At 28.2% G+C, this 21818-nt stretch overlaps 4 protein-coding genes across 9 annotated transcripts in view; 2 read left to right on the forward strand and 2 right to left on the reverse strand.

Annotated features, from left to right (window-relative positions):
* The window catches only part of LOC111631396 (bone morphogenetic protein receptor type-1B-like), a 42867-nt gene extending 34630 nt beyond the window's left edge, over window positions 1-8237 (reverse strand). Inside the window, exon 1 of one of the 3 annotated variants that reach the window (XM_023375632.1) lies at window positions 8135-8237. In XM_023375632.1, the coding sequence (XP_023231400.1) occupies window positions 8135-8222 (88 nt within the window). In that variant the 5' untranslated portion in view covers window positions 8223-8237. Of the gene's footprint in view, window positions 1-5284; window positions 5408-7567; window positions 7692-8134 lie in introns of those variants that run through there. The other 2 variants (XM_023375631.1, XM_023375633.1) reach the window with 2 other exon arrangements.
* Window positions 7632-14179, forward strand: LOC111631397. Of its 3 annotated transcripts, none has more exons than XM_023375634.1 (4): window positions 7632-7769; window positions 12693-12849; window positions 12930-12987; window positions 13412-14179. In XM_023375634.1, the coding sequence occupies exons 2-4, from the start codon at window positions 12787-12789 to the stop codon at window positions 13831-13833; spliced, it is 543 nt and encodes a 180-aa protein (XP_023231402.1). In that variant the 5' UTR covers window positions 7632-7769; window positions 12693-12786; the 3' UTR covers window positions 13834-14179. The 3 variants fall into 3 exon arrangements, with proteins under 3 accessions (XP_023231402.1, XP_023231404.1, XP_023231403.1); XM_023375636.1 differs by lacking the exon at window positions 7632-7769 and adding an exon at window positions 10926-11059; XM_023375635.1 differs by lacking the exon at window positions 7632-7769 and adding an exon at window positions 11624-11750.
* A 392-nt stretch (window positions 14180-14571) lies between these two features.
* On the reverse strand, window positions 14572-15347 carry LOC111631400. Its single transcript, XM_023375638.1, has one exon. The coding sequence runs from the start codon at window positions 15280-15282 to the stop codon at window positions 14905-14907; it is 378 nt and encodes a 125-aa protein (XP_023231406.1). The 5' UTR covers window positions 15283-15347; the 3' UTR covers window positions 14572-14904.
* Window positions 15348-21481: 6134 nt separating this feature from the next.
* LOC111631382 (PDZ and LIM domain protein Zasp-like) overlaps window positions 21482-21818 on the forward strand; it is a 19272-nt gene continuing 18935 nt past the window's right edge. The window contains exon 1 of one of the 2 annotated variants that reach the window (XM_023375612.1): window positions 21482-21730. In XM_023375612.1, coding sequence (XP_023231380.1) covers window positions 21629-21730 — 102 coding nt within the window. In that variant the 5' untranslated portion in view covers window positions 21482-21628. The remainder of the gene's footprint in view (window positions 21731-21818) is intronic. The other variant, XM_023375611.1, reaches the window with a different exon arrangement.

Here is a 21818-nt window from a genome sequence, read left to right on the forward strand (position 1 = left end):
ATAACAAGTATTTCTATAGAATCACATATCTCTGATGGAACAAGAATAGAAAGATTCAGATTCATAAATAAAACACTCAATGACAGATGAAAGATATGAAATAGTTTGGTTTGCACTACACTATTGGGATAGCAAAATGAAGAGACTCAACTGATCTTTGTTCCATTTTTTCAGTTGTTTTATAAATATGTGGTAGATTATATAATGTGCTGATGATTTGTCTTGGTTTAAGATTCATAACAAAATACACACGTCTTTCTAGTATCTCTGTTTAACAACAAAATTGCTAGTTATTTTATAAATAATGTGTATAACAAAATGTGTGTCAATTGTAAAATAAACTACAGAAATTCTCAATACATGGAAGTTTGACTACTTTATTCACAACAATTATTTTCTTTATATTTAATTAAACAATATATTTACATAATCTTTTGACAGATTTAAATTAAACAATATTAAATCAATAAATATAATTTTTACAATAATTTTTACTCTATTAATTTAAAGGATTTTGATTGTTTGAAAAATGAGATTCCATGCAACATAAAACATGTTTGTTTGTGAGACTTAAAATGAATGCAAATTAGACAATTTAAATTAAAACATTTGAATTTTGCATGCTAAACTATGTGAACTGATATTTCTCATGAGAACTATACTTAAGCAAAAAAGACTCACTGCACAGATAGCATAAAAGGACTATAGACTTGAAAAAAGCAGCATTTACAAAACCACGCAAACAAGTTATAAAGTTTATAAAGCACTTATTTAGTCCTGAAAATGATCAAATTTGCAAAATATGCTGTAAAAATCATAAATGCCATTTTTACGTATATATTTTAAAAATGCACGTAAAATATAGTAACTTTAATTTGATCCACTTGGACTCAAATAGTACTTAATATTACAGCATTTAAAGTAAAAAAGCACAGGCATAGAAATTCAGCCTTACTTTTCCCATATGCAGTTTAGAAGGTATCGTCTCAAACATAAAAATGTCATTTTGTAATTACATTAAAATGAGCTGTTATAAAATGAGCAAAATGAAAAAATCAAATAATGATTCTCCTCCTCATTTTTTTTTTAATTTTTATTGTTTTACAACAGTTCTAATTTTGTAAGTGTCAAAAATCAAAATGGCCATCAAATGACAATTCTTTTTTGTCATATTGAAATTTGTGTTTTTTAGAACTTGTACATTACTTCTTGCTTAGAAAGTTCTCAAGAAGTCTTTTATTTAGAGTAATTACAGTATTTCAAGCTTATTTTCTCCTCTTCAGTCCCTTTAATTTACTATCTTACCTCTCACCATTTTTCACAGAAATTAGTGTGAACTGTTGAAGGTAACTTGCCTTTTTTTTATGCTAGACAAATGACATTAGAAAAACTACAAGAAATCCTAGAAAATTCTCCAAAAATCCTTTCTGAACAAACTTCATTGCAATGTGTTGCCAAGCAACTGCAATATATACCAGTTTTAGAAAGTTATTAACTTAAGCAGTTGCAAGATTTGCATATTATATTTTAGCTATGTATTCTGAACTAATAAAATCCAAGGTAGTAAGTTATTAGAATAAACTAGTTTATTTACAAAAGTTATTTACAGCACTTGATTTAATATTTATGCAAGAATTTTTAAGTTTATGTATATTGCTGAAAGTTTAAATGGTGAACAAAGTTCAATACAAGTGGGTTTGTAAATCCCAACAATATTCTCTTATCCTTTTCTTTATACACCCTGGACATCTCTTTCAACTTGTTTGAAACTCTGGACTACATCGGTACATGGTGCCATCAATACTGCAACTGGTGGAATGACAGATTCATCCTATCAATTCTTAATTCCTTTTCTTGACACTGATCTGTGTATCTTAATTTTTATTTTTCTCCATTCAGTAGATGCCTTCTCTATGTCTTCTATTACCTCCAGACACCCTTATGTGCAGATAGCTTGGCTGAATACTTCATTCTTTTTGGGACTTCAAGTATGACAGGTTGGTTGCTACTAGATGATTGTTAGTCCTGCAGCATTTCCAAACAGACATTATTTCACACTAGCTTTCTTTGATTTTTGCTGGGTTCCCCATATGATTCAAACTTACTCCCCAGGATGATCACAGTATCAGGCCATGTTCTAGGGTTGCCATCTAGTTAATAACATTCCTTTTTATATCTAGCCTCCCACGTTACCTTAAATCACTCATGGGCATTTTCTGAGTTGTGACCTAGCTCCACCTATCATTCAAGCTTTATATCTATACTAAATTCATTTCTACATATCTCCTCTGATGATGATCTTTTCTTACTCTTTAAATACCTTATCCACTATACTGAAATAAAGGTAAACAATGCAATAAATTAAGTTATTTTAAGTGCATCATCCATAAATGGAATCACCCTACCTCCTTTCTTGTAAGGATAGGCTCTATTAGTTTAGCTGACATCAAACTCTGTTTCTATTGTTCATGTCCAACTGGTCATTACCAGTTGTATTTCCACTTAGACATGTCAAATGGGCAAACACTCTTAAATTCCTCTTGTCAAATTTTATAGGCCATTAATCCAAATTTAACCAGTTTAATATCATTGGTATGGCTACTGCTGTATTCCTTTTCTCCAAAGTCATTGGTAAGATGAGAAAAATGTTAGGTTATACTAACCCTTTTACTTTCCTAAAAATCTTAATACTTTTGTAGAATGTGTTTCTTAATAACTGATAAGTAATATATACAACCACAGGGCGTAGTTAAATTTATAAGTCCACACTTGTGGGACCTTCTATTATAGATAACATTCTTAGTGCTAGCTCAGCAGAAAGCTCAATATTTGCTACCTATGGGAGAAAGAAAGAAAATCAACTCTCTCTCTGCTATTGATGCGTTACTGTAATTTAAACAAATGGCAACTACAGAACTAGATAAATCCCACTTAGTTGTATCTATATTTACAAATTTGTTTAGGGTCTTCAAAAGTACTGATCTTCACTTTCAAGAAGATAAATTCATAATTACAGAAGTACATCTTTACAGTCACTTATATCATATTTATCAAATCATCATTATATTATATAGAGATAAACAATCCTTTATCAAGATGTTTTAAAGTAAACAAAGGAATGCCTCAAGGATAATTTTAAGGCCTCTTTTTTAAGATGTATATTAATTGCCTGTTTAAAATTCTAGCAGAAGATTCATCTAATTATGTATGAAGATGCATACATAATTGTATTACATATTCAGCAAAAAAAAAAAAAAAAAATGCAAATCCTTCAAACAAAACAAAAGAACACGTTGGCAAAATTAATTATATAAATTTTATTAATCTAAGTATTAATATTAATATTAACAAAACTAAATATATGTATTTTGCAAATAAAAATGCACATGTAGATCTTAATCAACTTCAATTAAAAATACACAACAAATCTGTAAATTGAGTAAATAATATAAAGTATCTGGGAATAAAAAATCACTGATAAACTATGCTTAGATTTAGAGAAAAACAAATTGGTTTTGTTACTAGCAACATTTATCAGTATAACAAAAAAATTCAAGAATTTCTAAATATTGACTTACTAAAGTGATTATATAATGTATCAAGACAAAAATAAAATATAGAATATTGATTTAAGCTACTTCATCCAACTTATGTTTAAACAAATTACAAATTCTTTAAAATCATTTCATCAGAGCCATCCATAATTTAAACTTTTATACTACCAGCAAAACAAAATTGACAAAACACAAATTTCAATACACAAAAGTTTATTAGACTTTGATACAATGAATGCTTTCTTCACATTCTAGTACAAAAATAATGAGAAACTTCAATATACAGTTTTAAATAGAAATAATCTACTCCTGACCACAAAACTGTCTGTTTAAAAATCAACACCTGTCTCTAAATTAATACTGCAATGAATTAAATCACAATTTTAAAGAAATACATCATTACAGAAAATTTAAAAATCACATTAAAAAGTTATTTTGTTAGTTATACTTCTCTTAGTTTTATGTCTTTTTTTTATGTTATATGCTAGTAGTAATACACATTTGAAAAAGGCTAATGCCCAGTATGCATCTTTTCTAATAGACAAAAATTTATTTTTTTCTAATGTTTATCTCATAAGAAAACATACTCAATTTTATTTCAATTAACAATGTCTTCAGTGCAATGAAAAAATGCTTTAAAATTATCTTCCAATTTAAAATCGAAGCAGCTAAGAAATAAAAAATTAAAAACTAAAACTAAGTTTATTTAATATTTCATCTTGATAGATGTAGTTTGTTTCACTAAACAGAACATTAATAAATATTTTAAAAAGATGTGCCTCGTCTGAACAAATTTCAAATATATATTCTGTTTCTCTAACAAATTATTAAAATTTAAATTTATTTTAAAAACTTACATTTGTGTAATCAAATAAAACTTTATAATTCACTTACTAATACTTTTTTTTTATTTTTACTAAGATTACTTTTAGATAATTTTTCATTCCCTTCAAAATACCGTCGTCAGGTGCTAACAAAATCAGGTTTTAAATATCTAATCACCTTTTAAAGCTATTTTCGACGTCAAATTTTATAACACGACAGATGCAAGATTTCCTAACACCGATATCTAGCATAAATTATAAACATTAAAACTGTTATTTCACATATATGTATTATTATTATTAGGTAAGCATTTAAAATCCATTTCATGGAAGAATATAACACACAAAAATGAACGTAGACTTTGAAATTAACATAAGGACAACGCGCGTAAAAATACATCCTAAATATACTTCTTAATAATTATTATGATTATTTAATGGGCCCGAATACATTTCATATGTTGTAAATTATAATAATTTAAAAAACATTTATTTATTAATTTAATTTGAAATAATTCAAGAGAAATTTATAATCATAAAATTATAATTCAATACAGAATTTTGTTTATAAACGAAAATTTATTTGAATAAAAACACAGGTGTTGTATTTCATGCAATTCTATCTTTTAATTGATTCAAGGAAGTTGGATGATTGTGACAAAATACGAAGAGTTTTTACTGGCATAAACCGATGATGATTTGAACAGGAAACGATGATAAAGTCGGCCCGTGTATATAATAACAACGAACATCTTTCAAAACAAATGATAAATAATAATCATTTGAAATTCACCAAGCCAGTGTTTAAGCCTAATAAGTAAACTTTAGTTTCTGGACATTTTCGCGCGAATTATAACATATCTCTGTTCATATTACAATTTTAAAGCATTGACGTAAATAACTTACATTCTGTCGGATGGTAGATTAGAAGAAAGAGACCAAAAACCAGCTTGATTGAATGCCTACAACCAATAACTCTAAACTTCTGCGCCATTTTCTCCCACAAACAACTTTCGCTTACTGTGGAAACGCCCCCTGCCGTATAGAAATGACAATACGGAAAATATTAATTAAAATGTCGACTTCCTATGTCGGAATTANCACATTAATAAAAATTCCCCATTAAGAAATTCTGAAAGACTTTTTAATATAAATGATTACTCGCTTAATTATATCTTTCTTGCAAATTTTATAGACTTATATAACTTAATATAAAAGATAAATTACCCTCCTATTGAGAAAATAATTAATTTAATCGATAATTACAGTCCGGTGAATAAGTATACCAATGGAATTGTATAGAGATTCTTTCATTTGAGTTTACTGTATTACATAAAATTTATATTGTGAATGCCATGAAAGAATATGACATTATTATAGGCCTCTCTCTATATATATATTAAATAATTTTACATACATAATACAAGTCGATCCCCCTATAACACTGTTGATAATTCCGTTTTATATGAATTCCATGTTGTACGAGTCACTTAGATTTTACAAATACGTGAGCCGTTCACAGCCCGGCACGCGTATTTGTAAAATCTAAGTGACTCGTACTACACGGAATTCATATAAAACGGAATAACCAATAGTGTTGTAGGGGGTCGACTGTAGTTTATACAGATAGCTTAGTTAATTAATTACAAAACTAAAAAAGAATTTTATATATTTTTTTCCCTAACAAAAATTTGTTAATCACAATTCGTTTACGCCAGTTTAAACGATAATATACCGGCTAAACGGGCATAAATAACAGAAATATCGTATAATATTACCGGGTAAACATCAGTAAAATAAAGAAAAAATTTCTTGACACACTTACTTGTTAGCCAAGGTTTGCCACGAATGTATTGTGTCGCGACGTCGATGTAGGGGGAAAAATACTTGAAATAGAATTTAAAACCTACCTATTTTATTATACATTTTAAAATTTAATAAAAGTTTTATTTAATAATTATCGGGCATTAAAATAAAACTATGGTTAATTAAGTATCTCGTGGGAAAATGTTGTTTTTTTCAGCATAATTTCTTTATCTCAAATCAAATAAGAATTTACAATATCATCTTCGGATGCCAAATTTTACAGGAATGTAAAATATTTTACTTAGTTAATAAATAATATTATAATAAAATTAAATGAAAATAATTTTAATAGGAAGAGCTTTTCGGATTCTCTAATTAAATTAAGATTAAATTTAAAAAAAAAAAATGAACTGAGGTAATATTAAAGGAGAGATTTAAAAAGATGAGTATTTTAAATATATAACACACAATTAATTTATATTTTAATAAAAATTAAAATATTAATAGAGGCTTATACTAAGTAATACAATACTAAGGAGTAGAAGGATGCAAAATAAATATATTATATAAGTTTACAATATATTATTTAATTTTAATTTATCAATTTTTTTTAATTCTTTCCAAATAAGGGATGTTAAATCTCTTATTTGCGTGACCTTTTACCTTGTTTTTATTCCTAAAAGAATCAAAGAAATTATAGGAATTATAGAAAATATAAGGATTTTTTGGCAGTTACTAATAAAACAATAACTTTTTTTTTCTCTTTTAAATTTGAATGCATTAGTTTATTTGAATATATTTTTTTTATTGTAGACAATAATTAATTTCTCGAGAGATTTTAATGTAATTAAAATAATAATTTATTTATAAAATACGAAAACATTTTCTGAGATGCTACTAGACTACAAAGTATAAAGATAGCTGCAACAAACTTAGATTTCTTGTCTAAACAAAAGATATAATAAAAATCATTTGTTTACTTTCATGTGTGACACAAGGATGATCTCAAACTACATGCAACACGTTTTCTAATTCCAGTTTATTTCTTGGAGAAAGAAGTGTTTTCAAATGCCTCTATCTAATATCTTTGCCAAATTTCTTTTTTTTTTTTTGTTAAAAGAATAAAGTTTTGGACAAGCGATTAAGGTCACATTACCTTTATGATTCTATATATCTGCTTAAGATTTGTTTATAGTTTATTCTTTCTATGCTTAGGTAATAAAATTAATTCGGAATTTAACTATTAAGTCAACTGTTTAAAACGAATTTAGAAAAGATTAAATTATATTACTATCAATAATAAACAATCGTTCGAATGTCGAAGAATTTGTTGCGTTAGCTTAAAATAATAATAAAATCTATATTGAAAATATCTTTTTATACCAAAAGTCTTGAACAGAATGTCGATGCGTCATTTGGCAAACACCACATACGTCAGAAGACTGGAAATAGCGTTGTAGAGAGAGCGAGAAAGAGAGAGAAAGAGAGAGAGGTGATCAACGTTTCGTCGTTTACTTGGCTTCATTTCGTCAACGAACGCCCATTGTTTCTTCAACTACTCAAGATCAACTCATCTTTTGTATACGTAAGTAGAACCTCTATTAGAGAATCATCAGTGCATGCAAAAATCGAGACTATCACAGGTGTTGTATTTCATGCAATTCTATCTTTTAATTGATTCAAGGAAGTTGGATGATTGTGACAAAATACGAAGAGTTTTTACTGGCATAAACCGATGATGATTTGAACAGGAAACGATGATAAAGTCGGCCCGTGTATATAATAACAACGAACATCTTTCAAAACAAATGATAAATAATAATCATTTGAAATTCACCAAGCCAGTGTTTAAGCCTAATAAGTAAACTTTAGTTTCTGGACATTTTCGCGCGAATTATAACATATCTCTGTTCATATTACAATTTTAAAGCATTGACGTAAATAACTTACATTCTGTCGGATGGTAGATTAGAAGAAAGAGACCAAAAACCAGCTTGATTGAATGCCTACAACCAATAACTCTAAACTTCTGCGCCATTTTCTCCCACAAACAACTTTCGCTTACTGTGGAAACGCCCCCTGCCGTATAGAAATGACAATACGGAAAATATTAATTAAAATGTCGACTTCCTATGTTGGAATTAAAACCATATCAAATTTTTTTTTTTTTTTTTTTTTAGTTTTAAAAGCGCTTACCTCGAAATTCATGAAAAACCGAATAGGCAATGGCTGTTACAATATTAATATACTAAACCGTAGTTTATTATGTGTCATTTCCCTTGTTAACTTTTTGAATGATCCACCTAAAGATTTTTTTTTCCTCTTCTTAACCACATTAATAAAAATTCCCCATTAAGAAATTCTGAAAGACTTTTTAATATAAATGATTACTCGCTTAATTATATCTTTCTTGCAAATTTTATAGACTTATATAACTTAATATAAAAGATAAATTACCCTCCTATTGAGAAAATAATTAATTTAATCGATAATTACAGTCCGGTGAATAAGTATACCAATGGAATTGTATAGAGATTCTTTCATTTGAGTTTACTGTATTACATAAAATTTATATTGTGAATGCCATGAAAGAATATGACATTATTATAGGCCTCTCTCTATATATATATTAAATAATTTTACATACATAATACAAGTCGATCCCCCTATAACACTGTTGATAATTCCGTTTTATATGAATTCCATGTTGTACGAGNAAAGTTTCACTTACTAAAGACTTTAGAGGAGAAGAAAGAAAATATTGTTTACATGACTATAATTACTAATTACTTATTTAGTAAAATAATAATTAATTTTTCTTCGATTATTCGAGATTAAACATCAAATTTTTTAAGAAAATTCATTTAATAGCATTTAATTTAGATGATTAATTATGCATTAAAATGTAAGTCAGATGAATTATCAAATTAGATAAATTAGATACATTTTTGAATAATGATTAAATGTGAAAATTATCGACTGAATTCTCTATGTATGATTTCTTATTTTGGAAATTGAAATAGTTTCACTAAGATTTTATTAATGTAGTCTAAAATAATTTTGGGACACATTAACGAGACACTGTCCTTGAATGTCCTACTTGGTATTGACTTAAAAATCATCAAACTACACGTATCATAACACAGAGTAAGCAATGTAGGTGGATCTGGATCTGGCTAAGCTAACCGAAATGAGTAACTCAGACTGGAAAACAGGCCATTGAGTTATTTTTGGATGGTATGAACTAAGCTATGTATGTACCTTCTCCCAGTCGATTTAATGTGGGACAAAATGCTAAAATATAACTTATTTCATTAGCTATTTTTTGAAATGTTCATTTAAACTCTTTCATTATTTAAACTGTAGAAAACAATTTAGATTGGAGTGCCAAATGAGTTCTCTTTTTTCTTAGTTACAATAACCTAGAATGTATAAAGCACCTTTATGCTTTGAACAATTGACTTTTCTTGTGAAGTGTCACTGATCACCTTCCATAGGATATTTGGCACGTGAATAAAATATCTTTTAATATTAACAGGAGGGAAAAAAATTGACATTGTTTTGAATTAAATTATAATTCACATTATGCAAACATTTTAGAGTAAATAAAAAAAAAGGGGGAAAATGTACATTTGTTGGATCTATATATATTTTAGGCACTATCTAGTTTCAAAATAATCATTAAATAAGGATATTCACGAAGTAATTTTCAACCAGTTTGGCTTATATCCAGAGATTTTTCGTTTCCTGTTTAATTCAAAAAATTTATGGTGTAGAAATGTGCTGTAGAAAACGACGTAAATTTATATTATGTTTATTTAAAAATACTATATTGCGTAATTTACACTTTCAACATAGTGAAAAATATATTTTTTTAAAAAAAACCTCTGTTTATAAGAGATTTGTATACAAAACAAAAATATTCCTGCTAAATATGATAATAATTTGAAACTATGACTTATAACGTTAACATTCTTGAAAAATAAAACCAGTTAAATTTATATATTTGCATTGTACACTACAGAAATTCTTCTCCTATGTTATATAGGCTATAAAATATATTATATATCAACGTGTAAATAAATAATTACTAATTAATTACTCTTAAGAAACATTCGATTATTATTATTATTATTAATTCATTTATTTGCAGCTATTAATTTTAATTAATTTTTATGCGAATTTAATGGTTTAATTTTAAAAGTCAAGGTGAAGTGATCTAGTTTTGCATTATTGTGTGAAGAGAATTGAAAAAGAGCCAAATTCAAGAAACTGTTAAATTAGAATAGTACTAAAACCGTAAAAATTCATTGTATGTTGTTGATTATTCGAATTGCTTTAAGCTCACTGTAAAAAAAAAGCTGTTAATATGTAGGTTATATAATACTGTACATCTTTACTATTACATGATTTCCTATATTTGCTTCCTGGTATGGTTCGAAAGCGTGAAATGATACAGATAGAGCATAGTTTACTAATGACACATTCACCAAAATGACAGCTGTAGGAAACAAGCCAGTAAAAGCACCCGAAATTTACAACTAGTTTTAAAGACGGAAGACTTTTAATCCTATTAAAAACAAAGAAAAAAAAAAAAGAGGTGCCAACTGCAAATATGTTTTCTTCTGGATTTGCTATTTTACCATTCAGTCATAATATCTTTCGAGTAAACGATTATATATATATATATAATCGAATTTCTCTACAATTATTCGAGTGCTTCGTAATACCGGATTTACTCACTATAAAATTATCAGGTCATATCTGTAAGTACTGACTTATCAGATTTGTAACTAGGATGTAAACATTAACAGAAAGCCTTATATGGAAACAAATATTGTTCGTCGAAATATTTGACCTCTATTAGATAATAAGGCAAGTTTTTCTGTTGAAAATATACATTGTAAAGTAGATTAATAGTTACCATTTATGTTCTTATAATAATGCAGTCCTAATTTAATTCGTACTAAAAAAAAAGACACAATTGAGATTATTGTAATTAATTTTATTTAAGTTTTAATATTATATATATATATATATATATATTTTCGTCAGATAAATTACGAATTTAAATATAGTTCCACTTACATAGCTATGTCTAGTAAATAGTCACAACGTAAACATAAGTGCGGAAAGTGTATATAATAATTGTAAAGAAATACAGTTAAATATTTAAATAGTTTCAGCTGTTTATATTTAAAACCTTACGGGTTATGTGAATAAATTAAATTTCCCTAAATAACTTGAATAAAATTCATATAGTTTTTCGAAAATTTCTAAATTAAAGACAACAAAATCCGTTTTATTATATAGTTGCCTCTTAAAATACAATAGGTGACAATGATGCAGAAAATAAATGTTTAGTCATTAATCTTTTTCTAAATTCATTCGAATCTCTAGAAAGACGAGTCGAATTTCGCAATTAGTATTTGGCATTAGTTGCAAGTAACGTTGGTATCAAGAATTTAAATTCATTGAAGGTATTGGCTTCTAGACATACATCGCATTTGTCTCTTGATAATGTTCCCGTGACTAATTCGTCTCTATCGACTTTCCTCTGATCTAGGTTACTTTCAATTGAATTAATGAGTATTTTTCTTATAATTTTTATTATTTATACTTTATCGGTCTAATATTTTTTTTATTTTTTTAACATTTTTAATTAAATAAATCAACACGAAATATAAATTAAACAATTTATACGCGCACTTCTATTAAAAAAAAAGGTAGAATTATAATAATTATGGCGCTTAATAAATTGATAAGAAAGATATATATAAATAATACAATATAAATTAATTAAAGAATATTTTTTAAAAAATTAAATGTATATATAGATAATTACTATTATAAGATTAATTACCCAGTCTTAAATAAGTACTGTAGGTCTGTAGTAAACGTCTATGGAATTTACAATGATCATAATTCTTTATTTTTTCAATAAGATTATTATATTTCGTTAAGTGAAATTATTATATATATATATATATTAAAAGTATAGGCACGTCACATTAAATAGAAGTCTGAACACGTCGCACCTTATGAGTTTATTTGTGCATGATAGCATGCTTTATAAGTTAAGATAAAATTACACTAGAGATATTGAGATAAAAACTTGGCTTTATTTCATAAAAATTAAATTTTATTTTTCAATCAATTTATATATAACTGAATTACAGAATATGTTATATCGATTTGTCAAAGAAAATAAATTTTTATATCACAATCTTTATAAAATCAGGGATAATTTTCAAATGGAATTACACAGAAATTAATTAAATTTATTTTAGCTTTAATTAATACATAAAGAACTTAAATAAAATTCTAATTTAATGCCTAATAATAGACTAATTTAAGTTACTTATAAAAATTCCTATTGTAAGCTTTATATGGATGAGATGTAATTGTTAGTTCTCTTTGACAAATTGGAAATGAAAATTGCATTTTGATTTTGATTAACATCTCTGATTAATATTATGTACACATATAAATCTCATTTGTTTTCTAGGAACGGACTGAAGAATCAACTGATCGAACACTAAACTTAATAACGACTTTTACTTAACTTAATTGTCTTCTTCCGCTTTTCGATTTCTTAGGAGATGACTCCAAGTCCAGCGGTAACCACAGTTAGAAGGGAAAGAAGGAATGTTTGGCCTCCTAAAGTAATATTAAGTTTTGATTAATTAAATCAATAAAATGTAATTAATACAAAGAGCTTAAATAATTTTAATTATTTTTATAGACATCCAGCGTAAGAGAACTTCCCAAAACAGGATTTTCGCCAACGATTGTTAGGGAGTGTAAGTTTATTTAAAATTTAAAAGAGATATATTAATTAAATTAAGATAAAAGCAAATGTTTTTTAGGTTAGGAAGTTTGTTCATTTTTTGCAGTGGCGCGTTATCTTATGGGCAAAAAAGAGCAATTGCCTGGGACCCTCATCAACAGGGGCCCCAAAACTAATTTATTATAAGAAAATAGTTCTCAAAAACTTCTCTCGAAGAAAAATATTTGAAGTCAACACTGTACTGTACATGGAACCCCTAATTCAAATTTGCCTGGATCCCATTAAACTATAACGAGCCATTACATTTTCGTTTTCTTTTGGTGTTTAAAATTTAATGTATAAAACATTTAAAGTAAATTATAAACTATTATTAACAAACAACAAATCGTGTGTATTATAAATTAACATTATAATATATTGCTTAATTTTTTAAACAGCATCTCAAGGAAAAAAATTCATTTGGCCACCACCTAGTCAAAACATGTATTCGAACAACGAACCTGGTTCTATAGTCCATCACATTCCCGGAGAAATCCAATGGAATCCATCATCTCCTTCACAGATGCGTAGAGGCCCAGTTTTTGCACCTCAAGATCCAAGACCCGCTCGTCGTAGAACAGATGATATTTGGCCACCGAGAAATAATGTAGGAACAGGAACCGTCTCTGCTCCTATTCCTAAACCAGTCAAGAGAGTCGGTAGGTTCGATGATTACATAAAACACACAGCTAGTATTGGAGTACCAGTTACATACAGAGCACCTCCCGGTACTCAATATGTTCAATATGTCGAAGAAGAAGTAGTCGAAGAGGAAGAAGTAGAGGAGGAAGAAGTCGAAGAAGAAGAGGAAGATGAATAAAAATGTTATTGTTTATTTTTGTGTTTTATTGTGCAAATCGAACACTTATCAATCATCTTTGATAATTTTAATTTTTTTTTTCCTCTGTTGAATCGCAACAACAGGGCATCAGATCCAGAGTACCATCTGTCAATCATACATGAGATTTCCTGTCACCGAGCTGTTTAGAGTTTTCTGCTTTATATTTAAAATGCTTTTTTATAGTTTTGTCTGCAATTGGCCATTTAAAATCCTTCTGCAATTTAAAAAAATCTTCTCTTACATAAATATGGAAACGATAGCTTCGAAATGATTGATGGGCTGTGATATATGGACGTTACAGATTTAAATAAATTTATAAGAATAATTTTCGTGTTTTTTTTTCTCTTTTTATACTTTATGAGCTTAAAAAATATATATATATTAAGCTTATATACGTTTTAATTTAATTGAAGCAAGTACAAGTCGACCCCCCATAACACTGTTGATAATTCCGTTTTATATGAATTCCATGTTGTACGAGTCACTTAGATTTTACAAATACGTGTACCGGGCTGTAAACGGCTCACGTATTTGTAAAATCTAAGTGACTCGTACAACATGGAATTCATATAAAACGGAATTATCAACAGTGTTATGGGGGGTCGACTTGTACTTGCTTCAATTAAATTAAAACGTATATAAGCTTAATATATATATATTTTTTAAGCTCATAAAGTATAAAAAGAGAAAAAAAAACACGAAAATTATTCTTATAAATTTATTTAAATCTGTAACGTCCATATATCACAGCCCATCAATCATTTCGAAGCTATCGTTTCCATATTTATGTAAGAGAAGATTTTTTTAAATTGCAGAAGGATTTTAAATGGCCAATTGCAGACAAAACTATAAAAAAGCATTTTAAATATAAAGCAGAAAACTCTAAACAGCTCGGTGACAGGAAATCTCATGTATGATTGACAGATGGTACTCTGGATCTGATGCCCTGTTGTTGCGATTCAACAGAGGAAAAAAAAAATTAAAATTATCAAAGATGATTGATAAGTGTTCGATTTGCACAATAAAACACAAAAATAAACAATAACATTTTTATTCATCTTCCTCTTCTTCTTCGACTTCTTCCTCCTCTACTTCTTCCTCTTCGACTACTTCTTCTTCGACATATTGAACATATTGAGTACCGGGAGGTGCTCTGTATGTAACTGGTACTCCAATACTAGCTGTGTGTTTTATGTAATCATCGAACCTACCGACTCTCTTGACTGGTTTAGGAATAGGAGCAGAGACGGTTCCTGTTCCTACATTATTTCTCGGTGGCCAAATATCATCTGTTCTACGACGAGCGGGTCTTGGATCTTGAGGTGCAAAAACTGGGCCTCTACGCATCTGTGAAGGAGATGATGGATTCCATTGGATTTCTCCGGGAATGTGATGGACTATAGAACCAGGTTCGTTGTTCGAATACATGTTTTGACTAGGTGGTGGCCAAATGAATTTTTTTCCTTGAGATGCTGTTTAAAAAATTAAGCAATATATTATAATGTTAATTTATAATACACACGATTTGTTGTTTGTTAATAATAGTTTATAATTTACTTTAAATGTTTTATACATTAAATTTTAAACACCAAAAGAAAACGAAAATGTAATGGCTCGTTATAGTTTAATGGGATCCAGGCAAATTTGNCAAGTGTTCTTATTGTACAATTATGTAAAATTGAAACCAAAACGTCTACTGTAAAAAAAAAAAAAATGTAAAAATCTTTATTAAGTATTGGCTAACTATATATAGAAAATCAAAACAAAGAATTAGCCAAAGAATACAAAGATGAAGCAAGTAACACTGAGAAAACTTAATATTTTTAGACAGATAACGTCATGTTTTCTCCAGAAGTATTGGCAGCTTTTCTTTTCTGCCAGAAATTCTTTCACTTGATCCAAACATTTTGGCTTCCACTTCCATTTCATACTCAAACTTAGAATATGGAGTTAAAATGTATTTGTTAGACGAATTAAGCTAATTTGAATATCTTGGCACTCCCTAAATAACATTAGTAGAATAGTGAGATAAAGTTAATAATAGGAATGATTTAGGCATTATTCTGTAAGAAAAAGAAGAGAAGTGACGGATGTTTTTTTTAATATAATTTTACACAGGTCAGTGTTCTCTTATTGATGCCAGATCAGAACAATGACAATAGAGCATTAAAAAGAATCAAGGCATTTGATGTGTGTTGTGCAAGAATGCTAAAAATAATGTCCAGAGATGTTTAGTAATTGAAAACATGGAAAGAATTGAAAGAAAAGAATTATAGACTACTTAAAAAATGATGGAAAAGATATTCGTTTTAGTACACTATTTAGCAATCAGCTAATTAGACTTGTTATAAAAATTCAGAGTCAGTCTTGTTACACCGAGAAGAATAGATCTAGAAGAGAAATCTTTCCTCTCTTAGTTCTATTCTTCATATATCAATCAGTCAAGCTCTCTTTAATTAATCTCCTCTATGGAAACAAAGACGAAGAAGAGAATAGATGAATGATTGTAAAAGAGCATAATAAGAATCTTCAGTTGAGTTGTAATTGTAAATTTCGAGTAGAATATATATTGATAATAATAATAATAATAATGACGATTTCCTTAATAAAAACATAAATAAATGAAAAATAACTAAAGAAAAATATGAAAAATTTGCAATTAAAAGATAACTTTAAGTAGAAAGATCGTAAATTATATATTAATATTTCGACTTTTCAACTTTATATATATTTTCTACTTACATATACAGGGTAGTTCGAAAAAGTTTGACCCAATTTCACAGGCTTATAGAGGGGCAAAACCTGAATAAAATTGATTCTGAAGCTTAATTAGCGAGTTATTAATCGTTACGTTGTGGCGTAATTTTCGTTTTTTTAAGACTACGTAAAGTATTAGTAATTAAACTCCTTTACTAATCATTTGTGAAATTTAGCAAAACATTTCTGAAACACCCTGTAGCCTGTAAGAAAACAACAAGACGATATACTTTATAAATGAAAGAAAAAAAAAAACAGGAAAGCTACATACAATCAACAATGATCTTTATCTATTGTTCGACCAAAAATGGCGCCCTGTTATCACGTAATACTCTCTCGACCAATCATAGACAGTAGTTATCGGAAATTACTTTCGTATGTAAGACTTTACGATTTCATCAATTGTATAACAATCTTTGACGAAACCGATGGCCCATCCTATGGTTTCCTTGAAGTCCAGCATTTTTTATAGGTATTTTTCGAGTTATTCTAGTGGATTGATTAAAATGGACTACACTGTATGTTTGCTGTAATCGGTATTAATATAATAAATATTTATTAGACTAATTTAAGAATGGGCGAGTCACTTTTTCGTTACTAGAATCCAGATTCGATATACTCGAGTCTTTGGCCAGTCAATCCTGTTCCGTCCATGTTTAGTAACGCAGAAGTGTTTTTCTTACCATGATGTGTTATAATGCCTAATATTTTTCTATTATTTACGTTCACTATAAGAATTATTATTGCATTTGTCTTGGCACGGAATAGTGACACCAATCTCTCCTCGACGTATGTTATGGGCTTAATTTTTGTACCGTTTTTCCCTCGTTAATTAATGAAAATCTCATTCATCAATATCCATCCTGACCACAGTATTGACTTTTGAAACGCGATTCACAGATCAAATCCACCTTCTGTAGATGCAGTAAATTACTTTCCTGGTTCAAAGTTAACTTCAATTCGCGTGTCATTTTTCCATGTTTCATATCAAAAGTGCCCAAAAATCTCTGAACGCTTATAACTGCTGAGGGAAAATTCTGAAAGTGAAAGAAAATGGGAAAGTTGTTTGGTTTGACAGGATCTGCCAATGGAATGATTCGCGAGAAGATTTTCTGTAAGAAATTGACCTTATTTAGGTGTTAAGCACGTAAACAAAACTCGAAAAATTCAATTTGTAAGACGCAAACCCACAACCATTTACCAGTGTCCAATGGTTTATCCATTTAGACACTGGAGAACCAAAATGGGAAAATATTTTCAACTAATTGCACATATTTTACATCATTATTTATTTATGTTTACAATTCTAACATCTCCATAAATCGATTTGAAGCAGAAACAACTCAGTTCAATGTAATATTATTATAGTTATAAACAGACAAGGAAATATTATAAGATGTTTTTCTCAACAGGACACTTGACTACCTCTCCACTCGCCTACGAAAAACGACCCTGATACAAATACGGCAGAAGCAGTTAAAGTGGTAATATATTGCTCTGGGGAGATGAGATTGAATCCGAACGGGTTAGAAATATCTCATATATTTCTTGGGGTAGTCCGTCCGGGACCCGTCCCTCATCACCCGGCCGTTTCATATAACAAATTGTGCCAAATTGCAGTATGAATACATACTGCAATTTGGCACAATTTTCAGTCGGGGAAGGAACTTTGAGAACCACTGGTCTAGACGATCATCGTCTAGAGTAGTGCTGACAACAAAACCAATTTCTGGTAAGATCTATTAACCGGGTTTTAAGCAGACAATGAAATAGGTATTAGTACGAAGGTATTATCGCATTTACCTACGTTTTAGTTGTCAGTAAAGTATGCTTAGATTTAAAATTAATTGATAGACCAATCAAACAGTTTATTTTCATTCAAAAGTTCATTATCCGACTAGAAATGAAATTCATTGACCTTCCGGTATTTATAAATCTCACGAGTCAGAAGCGGATTTACCTATAAATGGAGTAAGATCATGTTTATTTATAGGTCCAAATTCATTCTTTGAAGTCATGACTATTTGTTTCTTAAGCGTTTGTAATTATTAGTAAATATGAATAAATTGTAAATCATAAACATTTAGGGAGGGGAAAGAAAAAGTATTTAGTAAAAATATTCAGAAGAAAACCAACAGTTTATTTAATTAAATTAGCGGATAATATAATTTTAAATAGCTTTATACTTGATGTATATGTATTAAGTTTCAACAATCCCCAAATATTTCAAAGAATCTTTGATTGTCATCATCGTTTACAATGTATTGATTTTATATATAAAAAAATTAATAAAATAAAATAATTAAGTTATATTACATTTTTACGATTAGGTAAATACAGTAAAACCTGTCCAAAACAGAACCTTAATAAAAAGGAAACCTGCCAAAACGGAAAAAATTTACAATGCCGGGCTACAATTTTTAATGTATTTATTTTAAAATATATCCTCTCCACCTCAGATTAATAGTAGTTTGCCCTGTACATCATACTTTTCCTTTAACAATAGAGTCGCGCAGGTCATTTATCTAACGCCTATCGGGGGGAAAATTTTTGAATTAAAATAACGCGACTTCCTGTTTGTATTGGAAGTTCTTATATATAGAAATCGGACCTCCTGCCCCTAAAATTTCCCTATATCTCTCAGATTTCATATATCTAACTCCATTCTCGACATTAAAGAAAGACGGACGGACAGACGGACGACAGTGGGGAATTTATAGGTTTACAATCTTTTTAAAATTGCAACCCAAAATAGACCATTAAATTGTTTGGTATAGAAATCGAACACTATCGATTTTTTATCGTGTAAATTTAATACAGTATATAGAAANTAGTTTTGTCTGCAATTGGCCATTTAAAATCCTTCTGCAATTTAAAAAAATCTTCTCTTACATAAATATGGAAACGATAGCTTCGAAATGATTGATGGGCTGTGATATATGGACGTTACAGATTTAAATAAATTTATAAGAATAATTTTCGTGTTTTTTTTTCTCTTTTTATACTTTATGAGCTTAAAAAATATATATAATTTGATAAAATATTATCTAGTTAACATTAAAATAAAAAATATATATATAAGTTTTATAACATGAATCATCTTATTACGTTCTTTTATACCCCACTTCTCTTATACCCCACTTAAGATACCAGGAAATCAGTATTAGCAGATGATCAAATTTCCTTAATTCTTAGACTACACTCATTAAAGGACAAATATTCTATTCTAAAATTTCATTACGGTGCATTCCACAGTTGATTTAAAGTACTATGGTCTATTTACACACAAGCACCCCACAAATAAAAAAAAAATCTAAAATTCTAAAATGAAGATAGAATATAAATCCTAATTAATAAGGTATAAGATTATTATTTAAGTATTGTGTAACAGTGTTTTAATTGTGAAACTTCAGATTTTTATTTTTTTATATATTAAATATGGAGCATATTCGATTTCAGATATAAGCTATATTATTCTTTATGAATGAAATTTATTACATTAATAAATTTGTATATTTTATGTCACCATATTTTAAATAGCATTATATGGAACTTTACGATTTCTTATTGAAATTCCTTCAGCTTTTGTGACAAATCTTCCTCAATATATTAAGTACAATTAAGAGGATTGATACTACATTAACAATGTATTCGATAATTTATTATAATTATTTTCTTAGAAAAAAACAGGTAAATAACCTGTTTAAACAAAGAAATTTCAAATGCAACAAATTGAAATCTGAATAAAATTAATTCGGAGAATCTAAACTAAAAATGCCGATTTATTTATGAATAAAAGATAAGTTAAAATTTGATCCATTATTACGAGTAAATTTATTCTATGCAGAAGAGTTTTAAAACTTACTAAAATTTCGAATATAAAGTACAAAAGTAACTTTCACTTTTTTTTTTTTATCGTAGTGAATAGCCACAAAAGGATCTTCGAATTCTTACAATAAACAGTTCGTTCATACGTGACAGACATAAACTTTCGACAAGAATGTCAATTAGTCATAGATATTTTTTGATGAATTGACATTCCAGTTGAAAGTTTAGTAATTTATTTCTATAGAAATTGTTTACTCGTTTGCATTTTATTCGCTCTTCCTTAAAATAAATGAAGACGAAAATGAATTTTTCTTAAGCTCTCTCTCTTAAAAGTCTGCTATAATCTATTAAAATATAAGTAATTGTTCGATTTAACTTAAAAATATTCATTTTATATTGAATTTTTTCTGTTTAAAAAGCTAATTTATTTATTTATTTATTAATAATTATATGTACAATAAACTCTTTTAATTAATTCGTGATACGACAAAATATTGATGAGAGTGCAAAATAATTGTTTATAAAAAACAACAATAAATTGCTCTGACATCAGTAATTAAAATAGCCTTTTCCAATTACAAAGGTATTGTATGGTATATGCATATATTAAATATTTATATGTATATTACTTAGCCTATATATTTGTATGTTTGTAGTGTTTGTATGTACAGTACTTATGTATACGTGTTATTAACTAATATTATTTGGGGAGAAATTTTGTCACTTATCTGTTACAGTTTTTCTGTATCATTTATATTTTTACGACTCTTCATTTCCGTTCTATATTTAAATATAGACAAAATAAGCATGTTAATTTGTTAAATATTAAATATTAATTTCACTAAATAAACTATTTGAGAATTAAATGTTTTCTGCGGCGATGGTAAATGCAATATGGCGAATATCGTGTTATCAACGTATAAAATCTCTTAAAGATTTTTTATAATAATTACCACTAGATGGCAGAAATGATGATGGAAACAACATTTGAAATTTTTACAAACTTCTGATATCGTGACGTCACAGTTCAACACTAGCTCCGCCCACGATGTTGGCTCCGTGATGTCACAGTTTGTAAAACACCAAGATTAGGCGAAGGAAAAAGGAGTGGACGAAGAATCAGTTCGGCGGACGAATGTATCGCTGTACAGACTGAATTCGCTCGAAGGATTACAAAAAAACAACCGAAATGTCTACGATCACCGTGAAATTAAGTCGTGGTGAAAATACCCCATGGGGTTTCCGCTTACAAGGTGGAAAGGATTTCAGTGCCCCATTATCAATCGGAAGGGTCTGTATAAATAATTATAACTTTTCAATCATTCATTCTTTTTCTCTAAAAAATATATATATATATATATTTTTTTAAATTTAATTTG

Source organism: Centruroides sculpturatus, unplaced genomic scaffold (genome assembly GCF_000671375.1).
Source record: "Centruroides sculpturatus isolate CEXI.00-Female unplaced genomic scaffold, Cexi_2.0 scaffold479, whole genome shotgun sequence".
NCBI classification, from domain to species: Eukaryota; Metazoa; Arthropoda; class Arachnida; order Scorpiones; family Buthidae; genus Centruroides; species Centruroides sculpturatus.